The 13,761-nt window shown below is 50.8% G+C and overlaps 2 protein-coding genes across 3 annotated transcripts; one reads left to right on the top strand and one right to left on the bottom strand.

The window, feature by feature from the left end:
* Window positions 1-324: 324 nt before the first annotated feature.
* On the bottom strand, window positions 325-5,091 carry LOC110070189 (uncharacterized protein C17orf50). 2 transcript variants are annotated; one of them, XM_078379325.1, is made up of 4 exons: window positions 4,070-5,091; window positions 3,532-3,760; window positions 2,272-2,471; window positions 325-451 (listed from the first exon to the last, which is right to left on the bottom strand). In XM_078379325.1, the coding sequence occupies exons 2-4, from the start codon at window positions 3,741-3,743 to the stop codon at window positions 390-392; spliced, it is 474 nt and encodes a 157-aa protein (XP_078235451.1). In that variant the 5' UTR covers window positions 3,744-3,760; window positions 4,070-5,091; the 3' UTR covers window positions 325-389. The 2 variants fall into 2 exon arrangements, with proteins under 2 accessions (XP_078235451.1, XP_078235452.1); XM_078379326.1 differs by lacking the exon at window positions 4,070-5,091 and having other exon boundaries at window positions 3,532-4,062.
* A 1,985-nt stretch (window positions 5,092-7,076) lies between these two features.
* Window positions 7,077-9,040, top strand: LOC144584069 (GAS2-like protein 2A). Its single transcript, XM_078379324.1, has one exon. It carries the CDS (start codon window positions 8,038-8,040, stop codon window positions 8,407-8,409), a length of 372 nt encoding a protein of 123 aa, XP_078235450.1. The 5' UTR covers window positions 7,077-8,037; the 3' UTR covers window positions 8,410-9,040.
* The last annotated feature ends 4,721 nt before the right edge of the window (window positions 9,041-13,761 follow it).

Genomic DNA, 13,761 nt, shown 5'->3' with positions numbered 1-13,761 from the left:
AGGAATTGTGTATTCTGATTTTTAGACCAGTACCAATTCCATGATTTCCTGTTCTGCGAATTCTACCTATGGACACCTAAATGTGACTCACGTGTAGAGAAAGACCTCAACTAGAAGGCTTTGAGAGTTAGCTAGGCCTAGTTCTGCCGAAGCTTCCTGCTCTTGCCCCAGGAAGCTTCCTTTCTGGACAGGAAGCTAGACCTGTAGCTACCTTCCAATTGAGGCCCTTCTCCCAGGCGAGCCACATTTAGGTGTCTTTAAGGTGTGTGTCTCTCAGATAGGATGATGAATGACAGAATTTGCAGTGCAAGCAATTTATTAAAATCCCATTTCTCTCTCTCTCTCTCACACACACACACACACACACACACACACACACACACACTCATTCACTGGTCCTTTATTTCCTTTTCTTCAGTCTCCTCAGGGGCTTGAACCAAATCCATGGAATCTGGAATAAAGAAAGAATATGGGGAGGGTTGCTGGACTGCCTTGTTTAATCATCACAAAACCCAACAGCTTCAGCAGGATAGCTCTGAGGATGATGGGAGATGCCGTTCAACACTTTTGTGGTGGGTGCTGCCATCCTGGGAAAGGCTGGCTCTCAGGACCAGATGTGGACCGCTCAGCGGCTGAGGTCTCTGGCTGCTGAGCCTGAAGTTGGGAGTTTGATTCCCCCACTGGGTCTCCTTGACCGGGCCTGGACCCCGATGGTCTGGAGCAGGGGGTTCCCAACCTTGACTCACCCAAATGTTCTTGGACTGCAAGCCCCAGAATTCCTGGCCAGCACAGCTCGTAGTGAAGGCTCCTGGGAGTTTCAGTCCAAGAACATCTGGGGACCCAAGGTTGGGAACTACTGATCGATAGGTTTCTTTTCAGCTCAGCCATTCTAAGATGATGGTGATTTCTTAGCCGATTCCGTGAGCTTGGTGAATCCACCCCACGTATGAAGTCTCTACGAAGAAGGTGGCGGATGACATTCACACCATAACTGGCTTTCTGCAGAACGGCACAACTGAGGGGCAGCGAAAAATTGAGCGCCGGTGAAATGAGCAAAGTTTCCCCAAGAAGTGTATAATACCATCAGTCTTTCCACTCCTGTCCCTTCTATATTGGAGCCCGCTCCCTCCCTGTTTCGGTACATCCTTCCTTGTGACTTCAAAAACCCCAATTCATCATTTTGGGAGTTCCACCTGCCACACACCCCACAAAATGTGGCTTGCCTGGAGAAAAGGTCCTGTGGCTTCACAGCCTAGAAAAAACTGGGGGGGGGGGTTGCGCTTCTTGGCCTTGAATAGGCCTAGTTTTGCCGTAGCTTCCTGTTCGAAAAGGAAGACCTCCCTGCAACTTCCTTTTCAGCAGGAAGTGAGGACTGAGAAAGGCTTCGCCCTCTGAAGTTTGCCAGCTAGGCCACATTTCCAGGTGAGCCAAATCTGGAGGAACTCCCAGAACATGGGCTTTGTAGGCCAAAAATTATCCAAAAGGTGCACCCCTATTTGCCACCGGTGAGACTTAAAAAATCAGAAAGGGCTCGATCTTTGAACAAACTAATTTGGGACCCCACCTAAATTCTGCCATTTTATTTTGGGCAAGTGTACTTTGATCAGTTTAGGTAAATTAGATGTTCTGCCCCACACAAAAAAGAAAAATCATATATGTATACATATACAGTGGTGCCTCGCTTGACGAGGATAATCTGTTCCGGAAAAATTGCTATAGAACGAAATCCTCGCCAAGCAAAAATAAAAAAAACCATTAAAATGCATTGAAAACCGGTTCAATGCGTTCCAATGGGCTAAATACCTAATCGTCCAGGGAAGAGGCTCCATAGAGCGGCCATTTTCCAGTGCCTGTAAAGTGAAAAATGCCTCCTAAAAACAGCGGGGAGCCATTTTGCACAGTGGGTGGTCATTTTGAAACCTGATGATCAGCTGTTTTCAGATCGTCGTAATGCGAAGAATCGGTTCCCAAAGCAGGGAACCAATTGTTGTAAAGCGATTTTTGGCCATTGAAACATCATTTTGCGATTGCAAACGCGATCGCAAAAACTTCACCGTCAAGCGGATTCATCGTTTAACGAGGTAATCATTAAGCGAGACACCACTGTATGTGTGTATCCATGTGTATCCACTGTCTATAATATTTTAGACTGTGGATAAGTGAATCAGTGAATACTGACCCCATGGACATGGGGGTCCTCCTGTACAGCATTGGGAGGAATTGTATTTGTTAGCTTTGCAACCCAAGAGACTAGTCCTCATTGTATCTTGCCTGTGTTCGGCGCAGGGCTCAAATCCCCAGGCAGGTTTCTCGGGCTGTGGCCCAGGAGCCCATGTTCAATGAAGACAGGGCTGTAATGTAACTTCTCACACTTCCTGCAGAAAATAATTTCGCACTCTGGACACATCCCACTGTCGGAAGGTGAGTTTCTCTCCAGCCGGCAACATAAAGGCTCCTGCAGAGTTTTTCTCCTAAGTGACCAAAGGGAAAGGAGGATTAAGACACACATGGATATGTAGCACTTCCACCTATGAGAGTCCCTAATTTGGTCTGCAAGGTTTTTCTGCGGTTCTCTGCAATCGCAGCGAATGGATATCAGACCATTTAAAATCCAGAAATTCTGGATTTCACGCCGCAGGAAGCTGCTGGTTAGAACCAACTTCTGTTTTGCACTGCTCTGGGGAAATCCGGCTTCTTGCTTCCCTTCAACCATGGCTCCCATCGAATGACCCCCTAAATGCAAATAGATATCACACTTTTGTATCCACAGGATCAGGATCTGCGGTTTCACTTATCTGCGGTCTGAAAATATTAAAAACTATTAAAAGAAAAAACTAGAAACCCATATTCCCATCGTGTATTTATTAGAAATGGCCAGTAGAGGGTGCCAGAGACCATGCGATCTTTTCCTGTTGTTGAAGTTGTAACCCGTAACCACACACCCAGGATTCTTAACACCAATGAAAGGTTTGAATGTTTTGTGATTTCTGCATTCTCCGTTTTATTTCTTCCCCATATGTCCAAAGAAGTGGGCGTGATCCACGAAAGCTCACATTAAAATCTAACAGTTAGTCTGTAAGGTGCTGCCTGGTTTTGTTTTATTTTGTTTCTTCGTGTTTAACCCGACAGGTTTTAAACAAATCCAGTGCTTAGGGCTGGAGGTTAATTACACATACACAAAAGGTCATTTGTAAACCCCACATAGCGACGTAGAAATTTGAAGGATTTTCCTCTTCTACTGAGAGGGTTCATCTCAAATGGCTGATTCTCTTCCCAAGGGCTAACTCGTCGTCTTGCTTTGGGCCTACCTCACACGGTTGTTTTAAGAATTACAAATTAAGAATTTCCTCTGGTGGGTTGAAGGCTGTTCTGCTCGCTTAATTCTTAAAACAACCCTGTGAAGTGTGTGCAGACAGACAGACAGATGATAGACAGACAGACAGACAAAGAATCAAAATACATCTTTCAGATCTCCAAAGCACAGGTGAGCATTTTGGCTAGTTTCCAGTAAAGCGGCTTGGACCCTCTCACCTCTCTCCGAGCCTCCCTGAGAGAAGGGGGAAAGACAGCAGACCCCAAAGCCAGCTCTCCCTCCTCCCGCCCTGCTCCATCATCTTCGGGACGGGAGAAGGACAGGCCGAGGGGCGAGAGCCCGAGGTCTCGGCATCCGGCAGGGGCTCTTTCTCCTCCTCTTCCAGCTCCTCCGATTCTCGCCCTTCCTCTTTCTCTCCGTCTTGAGACATGGGGAGCAGTGGATCGCCTGAACCGAATCAAAGAGAGACAAAGTGGGAAGAGTGAAAGGATCGTCCGTGGCCGGGTTTCTGGTGATGTCCGGCCACAAGCCAAAGTGGGGAGGGGTGGAGGGGAAGGTTCATTTTGAGCCATAAAGTGCAGAAGGGAGACAAGAATTCTCAAATGGGACTGTCATGAGGAGGGCCCTTCTCTGAAACTGGGGGAAACAGCCATACCAAGGCCCATTTTATCTTAAAGAGAACTTTTAAGTCTCTGCTCAGGAGACCTACAAGCGTTTTGAGGAACCCCCTTTTGCCTGATGTTCCCGGGAACTGACCGGCTGATGGGTCCAAACGCCCTCCTTCCGTCGGCTTGGTTGAGGCAACCTGACTTCGGCGATTGTGATGTCACATGGATTTCCTGCAGGCCGGTTCTGCCAAGGAGAACCGGGGGTGTGTGTGCTTAGTGGCTTAAGAACGAGGGATCCCAGGGAAGAGGGCGTGAACTCTTATCACCCATTACCACCCCAGCTCATTTCCAGGGCCGAAACTGACTGCACCCATTCCATTTGCAGCTTCATTTCTGCAATCCAGAGCTGTTGGCTTTACAAAACACCTGCTCCTTGCGTATTTTATACTGACAACAACAAGAAGTCGAATTGCGTAAGTCGCTGCAATGAATGGCCAATAATTAAGAGCTAAGCGGTAGCCAGTGAGGAGCAGTGAATCGAATGATGAACCAGGACTCACGAGTCCTGTTTTCGAATTCCTGCATGGCTGTGGAAATTTATGCGGAGGGGGGCACTGATGAAAACACTCCTTCAATATCCGGCATCGCTATTGGGCTCGCTGTATGTCTGAAGAAACATCACAAGCCAAGCACCAGCCTCATGGGCAAGGGCTTTGCTCCAGGAATCTTAGCCGACTTCCATTTTAGTTAGAGTTGACTGCACTGAGTTACTTGGGGTAAGTAAGGAGCCAGTCATATGTCAAAGCAATTCAAACGAAATCAGTTTCTCAAGCAAGATACAACCAACTGCACTTGGGCCACCCAGTAAAATACAGCACAACCTCCTCATCCACAGGATCATAATCTGCTGATTCGTTTATCCACCGTCTGGAAATATTTAAAACATCCAAAGAAAAACCCTAGAAATATATATTTCTAATGATATAGTTAGCAGAACTGGCCACTAGAGGGATCCAGGGACCAAGCTTTGTATAGCATTTGCTAAAGAAATATATTTTTATAGTGTCATTACCAGGACGGACCACTAGAGGGCTCCAGAGACTAAGCACTGTTTAGCATTCACTATCTAAATAACATTCGCTCTATCCGCATTTTTCAGCATCCGCAGGGGTCTTGGAACCGATCCCCCATGGATACAGGGTCCTACTGTACTTGGTTTCCAACTGAAAAATATGGTTCTGCATTGGAGGGAAAATTCACACTTGCAAGTGTGTCATGTAGTCACCTTTTTTAAAAAAAAAAAGATTTAAAACATGCCAAGCCTGATTCAAATATGTCCCCCCCCCCCGTGTAACCGCGCTCTAACACCTGTATAAAAGACGAAGAGGATTCTGGCCCTTCTCTGCCATTTTATTTGGGAGCCGAGCGCCTTTTCCAGGACGTTCAGGGGACCCCCACACACACACACCTTCCTCTCCTCCCCCCGGGCAGCCCGTCCTTCTTCTGCAGCCTTAAGTGGTGGTGGGGCTTCGAAGGGGCGAAGAAGCCCCCCCACCCAAGGGACGCTACTTTGGGGGTTCATTCCTTTTCCAAGGCTATCTGGCCTGGAAGCATAAGGGCTGAGGGGGGGTGGGAACAGGGGGCCCTGGGTGGGTGGGGGGTGACGGGCCCCTCTGGCTTTACTTGCCCTCTGGCTCACTGGGGGTCTTGTTTTCTCCCACAGGTTGCAGCGTTGCCTGGAGGCGCCTCCTCCTCCCTTTGGTTCTCCTGCCCCGATCCCTCCTGCCCCTCTCCTTCCTCCCCCTGCCCCTCCGGCCCCGATCTGTTCTCCCCGTGCCCGTCAGGCCCCGATCCCTCCTGCCCCAGCCTTTGTTGCCCCGATCCCTCCTGCCCCCATCTCTCAGGCCCCGATCCATCTGGCCTTTTCCAGCGTCTCCAGCCAGGCTCCATCAGCTCCTCCAGGTACGGCCTTGGGCAGGGGGGCAGGGGTGGTCTCCCTCCGCCTGGGCTGTGGGGCAGGTGGAGGCAGTGGGTCTCCCGGCGGGTGCATCCTCGGGCCCTGCCTCAGTGGGTTCCCTGCCCAATCGGGATGGGTGCCCTGTAAGGCTCTGGGCTCCCGGCCCTGTCGTTCCAGAGGGGAGGGCTGTGGGGCGCCCTAGAGGCTTGGTCAGGGACCTTCCCTGCCTTTGGCCGTGCCACGGGCGAGGGTGGAGGGGGCACACATGTTTGTCGGTGCCTGTGTAGGAATGGGCCAAGGGGGGGGCACCCTAGGCTGGCAGACCCCACACTCATCATGCCCCCTCATGATCCACGGTCTGAATCCTGGGAGCCTGGAAGGGGGGTGTTAGAAGGATCCCTTGGACCCAAACGATCGCCATAGGGCGGTCAGTTATCCAGTCAGTTTCCGCTGGTAGAACGTGGACTCTTCTTTCTCTGACAGCTGAAGAAATGGAGTGGAGCCCGTCCACCGAGGACGAGGAGGCCATGGATTGGGCTCCTTCCATCTATGATGAGGAGGAGCCCATGGATTGGAGCCCCTCGTAAAACAGGTGAGGAAGGGGAGGGGGTCGGAGCGCTCAACCCCGGTTGGGGGGGGCAGAGGCCCTTTCCACCCCCCTGACCGCCTGCTGGAGGAGAGAACACCTCAGCCGGCCCAAACCTTTGCAGGATCGGAACCCCAATTTTGTAAGGGCTGGGAAAGCCAAAGGCAGGTGGGCGGCTGAGAAGGGGAGGCTCCCTGGGTGTCCCCTGCAATTTGGGGGGGGGAGTGAGGCTGCAAGGGGTGGGTTCCTGGTGTGCCAGACCTGGACACCCTCCGGCCGGCCACCTTCAGCCCAGGGAGGGGGCTTGGGCTTCCTTCCCTATCGGGGAAAAGGACTCAGGGTACAGGGAATGGGTAGCTGGGCTTAGCCCCTGTCCCAGCCCCCCCCTGAAGGTCTCTCTGCTTCTCCTCCTTTGCCCCAGGCTCGACGCTGAATGAAAGAAGATCCGGGGCCAGCAAATCATGCCCTGCCCAGTGACACAGCGCCAGGCATATAACACCAAGGGGGTTCTCCACTCCCTCCAGCTGATCAGGTTAGGGTCAATTTCCTCTCTGCACAGCCTCACAGGGAGTGTGGTTCTTTGAGGGACGAAAGGAGGCGGGTGCCCGACATCCGATCTGCCGGGGAGTGTTTTGTCGAGGGCGCCTGTCGCCAAGGAGAACAGGGCCGGTGAATAAGGAAGCACAACAAAACACGGAAAACCCAGGCCCCATTTCAGCAAGGGGAGTCCCTCGGATCCTGCAGCTGGGGAGTCTGAGAACGTCCTGAAAAGTCACCACGGGGTGAGGTGGAAAGACCTCCCGAAGCTCCTTGCTTTGAGTCGGGAATGAAAGAGCGGGTTTCCAGGACGGAGGATGGAGAACGAAATGCTTCATCTTGACCTCCCTTCCAAAGAAAGAGAGAAAGATTCCAAAGGAAAACATTCTTTCAAGGAGCTGGTCCCTGGCGTGATGGAGAAGGTCAGGACACAGAGAAGATCCTGAGAAGATCCCTGGGACCAAGGAGGTCATGAGACGGAAGACACACCCTTCGATCTTGCTGCTTAAGACGAGGACCGGTTGACTCCATGCTTTGGTGATCTGTGTCCATTTTTCTAATTCAGTCCTGAATCCAGGTACCCAGAAGAAGAAAAATCCCACTTTAAAAAAAAAATTGAGCCCTAGGAATTGTTTCAAGCAGCCAGAACTGAAAGGTGCTCTTAATTCTTCCTTGTTGATTTTTTTTTAAAAGTCTATTTCTGATTACCTGAAATTTTTAAAGATTTCAACACACAATTGTGGGGCGGATGGGGGGGGACAGTTTGTGGTTTATTTTGTGAAGTAACAAAATAAACGTCTTGGCCCAGCGATGAGAAATCCCACAGATTTACTTTCTTCTCACTGTTCACTCAAGGAATTAAAAGATTCAGGGGCATTTTTTGGAAAACAGGTTATGGACTGCAGTTGTGATCAATTTGTCTTTCCTTGCAAAGATTGAGTTGGCGTGAATTTCTGAGGCTGTAGAGGCTTGGGAATGGGTTGAGGACATTGGGGAAGCAGACCAGCAGATTTGGAACTCAGGACCTTAGGAGAAGATGTTGGGGAGTCAGGAGACGAGCATGAAAAGCATCCGCCCGTACAGGACCAGCGAGCAGTACCTCTACGCCATGAAGGAGGACCTGGCAGAGTGGTTGAAGGACCTTTACCATCTGAACATCCAGGTGGAGTCCTTCCTGGATGTCCTGGAGACCGGAGTCTTGCTTTGCCACCATGCCAACACCATCACCCAGCTGGCGCAAGACCTCGGCCAGGAGTACCCCGGGTTATCCCACGCGATCCAACTCCCCACGCACGGAGTGACCTGCAATGACTTTGCTCAGCCGGGGACCTTCCAAGCCCGAGATAACGTCTCCAACTTCATTCAGTGGTGCCGTCAGGAGATGGCCATTCAAGGTACAGGGGAGTGAAGCGAACCCCTTGTCGGACCAGTTCGACTAAATTTAAAAGGGTTGATTAATTAGGAAGGCGAACCTGGCTTTGCTTTTTTTTTGGCCTGCCTTATTCTTCCTTCTTAAGTAAAAATCATACACTAGGACTCCCTGATCCGCGGAATCAGTATCCGCTGATTCACTTATCCATGGTCTCAAAATATTAAAAGAAAATCCTAAAGTTCATCTTTAGATTATATATTTTTAAAGATGAACTTACCAGAATGGGCCACAACAGGAAGCCAGAGACTATGACAATGTCATTTCCAGAACTGGCCACAAGAGGGAGTCAAAGATCATGCTTGCGCTCAGTCTTCTTCAGTCTTAAAGCCAGCTCTGAGAAGTGTTGTATCCTAAGGAAACAGCACTTTCCTTCCTTCTTTCCTTGTTTCCCTCCTCCCTTCCTTCCTTGCTTTCTAACTTCTTTACAATATCATCTCCTTCTCTCCTTCCTTCTTTCCCTCCTTATTTGCTTCCTTCCTTCCACCACCAGCTCCTTCCTTCCTTCTACTCATCATCTGCTCCTTGCTTGCTTTCTACATTTTAAAAAAAATAAAAACTGTAAAACTGATTTTAAAACACTGAATAATAAAATCAGGTAAAATGTTAACATCTATCTTAACTTTAAAAAATGGCATTCAGCAAGTCCATCCTGCTTGTTAAAAGCCTGCCTGGAGAGGTGGGTCTCCAGGGGTCGGCGGAAGGAAAAATGGGGGGGGCCTCCTGATCTCCCCCCTCCCCTGGGAGGGAGCCCCCCCCATACCCTGGGAGCTGCCCCCTGAGAAGGATCTGTCTCAGGTCCCCATACACTGGGCCTGGGCTGCCCGATGGGGCCGAGAGGAGGGCCTGCTCTGAGGACCTTAAACACTGAGAAGGCCAGGATGGCGAGAGATGGCCCTTTAGGTATCGGTGGAATATACGGTATATAGGGTGTTGAAGTGAGCCTGAAACCGGACGGGTCACCGGCGCAGCGGCTGTCGCAGGGCCTTTAAATGCCCCCTATAACTGCGACCCCCCAGTCAGCAGTGTCAAAACCGACGTCCAAGGCAGCCCCCACATAGCGCACGTCCCGGTCATCCAGACAGGATGCCACTAAGGCCTGCACCCCTGTGGCCAAACCAGGCCTCTCAAGGAATGGGCATGGCTGGTGCACGAGTTCTCCCTGTGCAAAGCACCCCTGGGTGCTGCCGAAATCTGGGCATCCCGGGTGGATCCAGGAACACGGCCCGGACTCTCAGCTAGATTCAAGAAATTAGACCGAAGGGCCCGAGAAGACGTCCAACCCACAGTCTTGCCAAAATACTGCACAGAAACAAATGTTCGTCACAACAAATGAGACTTGATGGCACATCAGTAGCGCTGCTTATCTAATAACTGGAAGAAACTACAGCGTTCTAAAAAGCAACTTTCCAAGATCGGCAACAGACCTCTTCCGTTGTAGCTCTCCATTGACGGACAGCTGAAGAGATGCTGCTTTCAACCACGGTGGCTTTAATCAGCCTTTGTGATTAATTGCCCAAACTACGGAACGAGCCCTCCTTCAAAGGCTTCAGAGAGAGAGGGACATGGCGAAGAATCCCACAGATTGAATTGGGACCCACTCCATATTCTGACCAAATAAAACAAAAGATATGGTAAGGCTTGGATTCTCTTTGGAGCAGGAAGAAAACGTACAAAGAAAGCACTCTGCACATGCTCTGAGGATATAAAGAAAAATGGCAATTCCTGAAAGGGGGCCAGCTTTGGAAAGAACGATGTCCTGACTCGAGTGTCGGGAAGCTGCCCTCTCAAAATACCATACCCGGGAATCCACCGCTTTCTGGGCTGGGCTGCTCTCCACCAGCATTCCCGTCAGCTGGGACGTCTCCTCTGCCGCCCCGGCCTCCTTGGCCAACCCATGAGGGATGCCTCGCCTGTAGCCCCTGAAATCGGGGCTGCAGAAAAACAACAGAGGCTGGTGTTTTTTTGGGGGGGGCAGCATGAGAGGAGGGGGCCAAGCCGAACTCTCCAGTTGCCCAAAAGAGGGAACGGGGAAGGGCCCAAGTCAGGATGGGGCCCTTGGCCAGACAAAAGCCTGGAGGAGGCCTTGCCAGCATTAAACACACACATATACACAGAGACACACACACTGTCTGAATCCATGCCCCCTCCCAGCCAAGGCTCTGGGCTCCCGGCCCTGTTGTTCCAGAGAGGAGGGCTGTGGGGCGCCCTAGAGGCTTGGTCTGGGACCTTCCCTGCCTTTGGCTGCCCCACGGGCGAGGGTGGAGGGGCACGCATGACTGTGTCGGTGTCCAAGTAGGAATGGGCCAGGGTGGCAGACCCCACACTCATTGGGCCCCTTGTGATCCACGGTCCCAATCCTGGGAGCCTGGAATGGGGGGGAGGAAGGATCCCATGGACCCAAATGATCGCCATAGGGCGGTCAGTTATCCAGTCAGTTTCCGCTGGTAGAACGTGGACTCTTCTTTCACGGACAACTGCCCACAGCACGGAGGAAGCAATGGAGTGGAGACCGTCCACCGAGGACGAGGAGGCCATGGATTGGGCTCCTTCCATCTATGATGACGAGGAGCCCATGGTTGGAGCCCCTCGTAAATCAGGTGAGGAAGGGGAGGGGGTCGGAGCGCTCAACCCCGGTTGGGGGGGCAGAGGCCCATTCTACCCGCCTGGCCTCCTGCTGGAGGAGAGAGCACCTCAGCCGGCCCAAACCTTTGCAGGACGGGAACCCCAATTTTGTAAGGGCTGGGAAAGCCAAAGGCAGGCGGGCGGCTGAGAAGGGGAGGCTCCCTGGGTGTCCCCTGCAATTTGTGGGGGGGGAGCGAGGTTGCAAGGGGCGGGTTCCTGGTGTGCCAGACCTGGACACCCTCTGGCCGGCCACCTTCAGCCCAGGGAGGGGTACAGGGAGCGGGTAGCTGGGGTTTGACGCTGTCCCGCCCCCCCCTCCTGAAGGTCTCTCTGCTTCTCCTCCTTTGCCCCAGGCTCGATGCTGAAAGAAGACCCAGGGCCAGTAAATCACGCCCTGCCCATTGACACCGCGCCTGCCCTATAACATCAAGGGGGTTCTCCCCCCCTCCAGCTGATCGGGTTAGGATTTCCTCTCTGCACAGCCTCACACGGAGTATGGTTCTTTGACGATGAATTTGAAAAAATTCAAACCAAGCTAAAAGAAAAATTGTCCTTATTTCTATGCAAGATCTAGCAAGGACAGGAGGAGGACATCTGTGCTCCTGGCATGAGATCGCCTGAGTTTTAGCAATCCCAGAGTCAGCCCTGAGTCAGCCATATATATTGGCTCAGCCTCCCCTTAACACGGAAGTAGTGATTTTAACCTTTACCCTCTAAATATATATACAGAGAGAGAATGGAGATAATCCATTCTCTATGGTCTTCCTGCCACCCCACAGCGTTGCTATTGGGGTGCCAAGTTTGACCCCCAGCAAACCTCAACTCTCCTTCGTTTATCTTGGGTTCCCTCTTTCCCAAAAATGTCTCGGCAAAACCCTGCTCTCTTTGCCAAAACAAGCAAGGGCTTCCACCGGTATAATTTATTTTGTTTGCAAAATGGTTCTCGGGCAGTGGCAGCCATAAATTCATGTCGAACCAAAGGTTCGCTCTGGGTCTGCCAGAGCAACTGATGTGGCATCCAAGGCCGGGGTCCACAGTGGGTCGAGGTCACCTCGCTGTAAAGCAGCTTCGGTCTCTCTGGGAGACGAGTCCCAGTGAGGAAGAGAGGGCCAAGGCGATGGTACCAATTGGTCTTGGTGGAAGAGACACCGGTGCTCCATTTCCCTCTCAGGATGAGAAGGATCCTTCTTTGCTAAGGATGTAATCTAAAGTCATTTTGTGTTGCATTAGCATCCCAGCAAGTGACTCTATTTCTGTTTGCAAGGCCTTTATGCCCCTGGCGGTTAGATTTGCCAAGGCGTCTACTTGAGAGGACAATTTCCTGAATTGTTTAATATTTACAGCAACTCCCACTTGTGGCCACATAATTGTTCCCCATCTTTGCCTGTCTGGGGTACTGGATTGTACCCCAGATGGTCATCATAACTCCTTTTTCTTTTACTTCATCTAAAGTGAGAAAATCCCATGCAGTTTTAGGTTGATCTTTCATGTGAAATTGTATTCCCCTTGGGGATATGGTACCACCTGTACATGTCCCATTCCAGACACAGTCAAGCCCATTCAGCTCCTACGTAGGGAGCGGTGGAGGGGAAAGCAACCGTGGCAGATGGTCTGCGTGGTGACTTTGTAGGTTGCCTGAGCAGTGAGAATTAGGGTTAGGGTACCACCTCTTCTTCTTTTTCCCAAATGCAATAACCTCCCAGATCCCACACATTAAAAAGGGGGAGGGGATTGAGCCACGACATATATCCTTACATATGTGACACAGCCCCAAAGGCTGGGCTGTGGACCACAACAGGAAAATCTAACCCACCCCTCCCCAATTTTTAAAAAATTATTAGAAGTGAGCTAAGCTTGGTTTGTATATAAGAGTGGGAGATGGTCTATGTTTAGCTGGCTTGCTTTGAGCTTCTGAGCCATTTAAAGATGTGGTTAGTAGTACGACGCTCTTGTAAGGCGGGCTAGCCTTTTGAGCCTCATGTTGTAAGCGGAGGTGCTGTCCATGTGGGGGTGGGATTTGAATCCAGGATCTCTCGATGTCCAGTTTTCATTCTGGGGTCATTATTGGCATGGCAGAATTAAAGGTAGCTTGGAGGAGAATCATGTCTTTACTTGTCTTGAACTCATGATTTTTGTCCCGTATTTTGAATCATGAAGTGATGGGTGGACCCTTTCTTTTGAAGAAAAAAAATGGGTACCCAAGTCTTGCGAAACCAAGTGAGGAAGGAAACAGATGGAGCTCCAGATATTGCTAGATTCTGGTTCCCAAGAGCCCCAGTTAGCCTAGGCATTGGTGTGGATGATGGGAATGGTAGTTCATGAACCCTGGAAGGCTACAGATCTATCTGTCCCCTTTGAGGCTCACCAAGCTCTTTCTTTGCTGAAATATGTCCGTTTCTCTAGGGGTTGTTTGGGTCCCATAAGGACACGGACATCATGGAGGAAGTTAGGTTGTGTTGTTTTGTGTTTTTGTTCACTATGGTGCGGCTTTCCAGACCATCAGATCTTGTTTGTGCCAAGGGGCCTGGGCTGTTGTGTTCCAAAAACCTGTCAGCCAGGTGTGTAGTTATAAACCATCACAATGACAACAACAACAACACAACATTACCAAGGTAGCTGTTCCACAAAACCGAGGGGCGCAGATCAGCACCCTGAGAAATTTGCATCTGTGCTGACAACAGGAAGGGGAATGAAAGGCAGAAAAGA

This window comes from Pogona vitticeps, chromosome 7 (assembly GCF_051106095.1).
Source record: "Pogona vitticeps strain Pit_001003342236 chromosome 7, PviZW2.1, whole genome shotgun sequence".
Taxonomy (NCBI): domain Eukaryota; kingdom Metazoa; phylum Chordata; class Lepidosauria; order Squamata; family Agamidae; genus Pogona; species Pogona vitticeps.
Note: the sequence above shows the minus strand (reverse complement) of the source record. Positions and strands in the feature narration are given on the sequence as shown.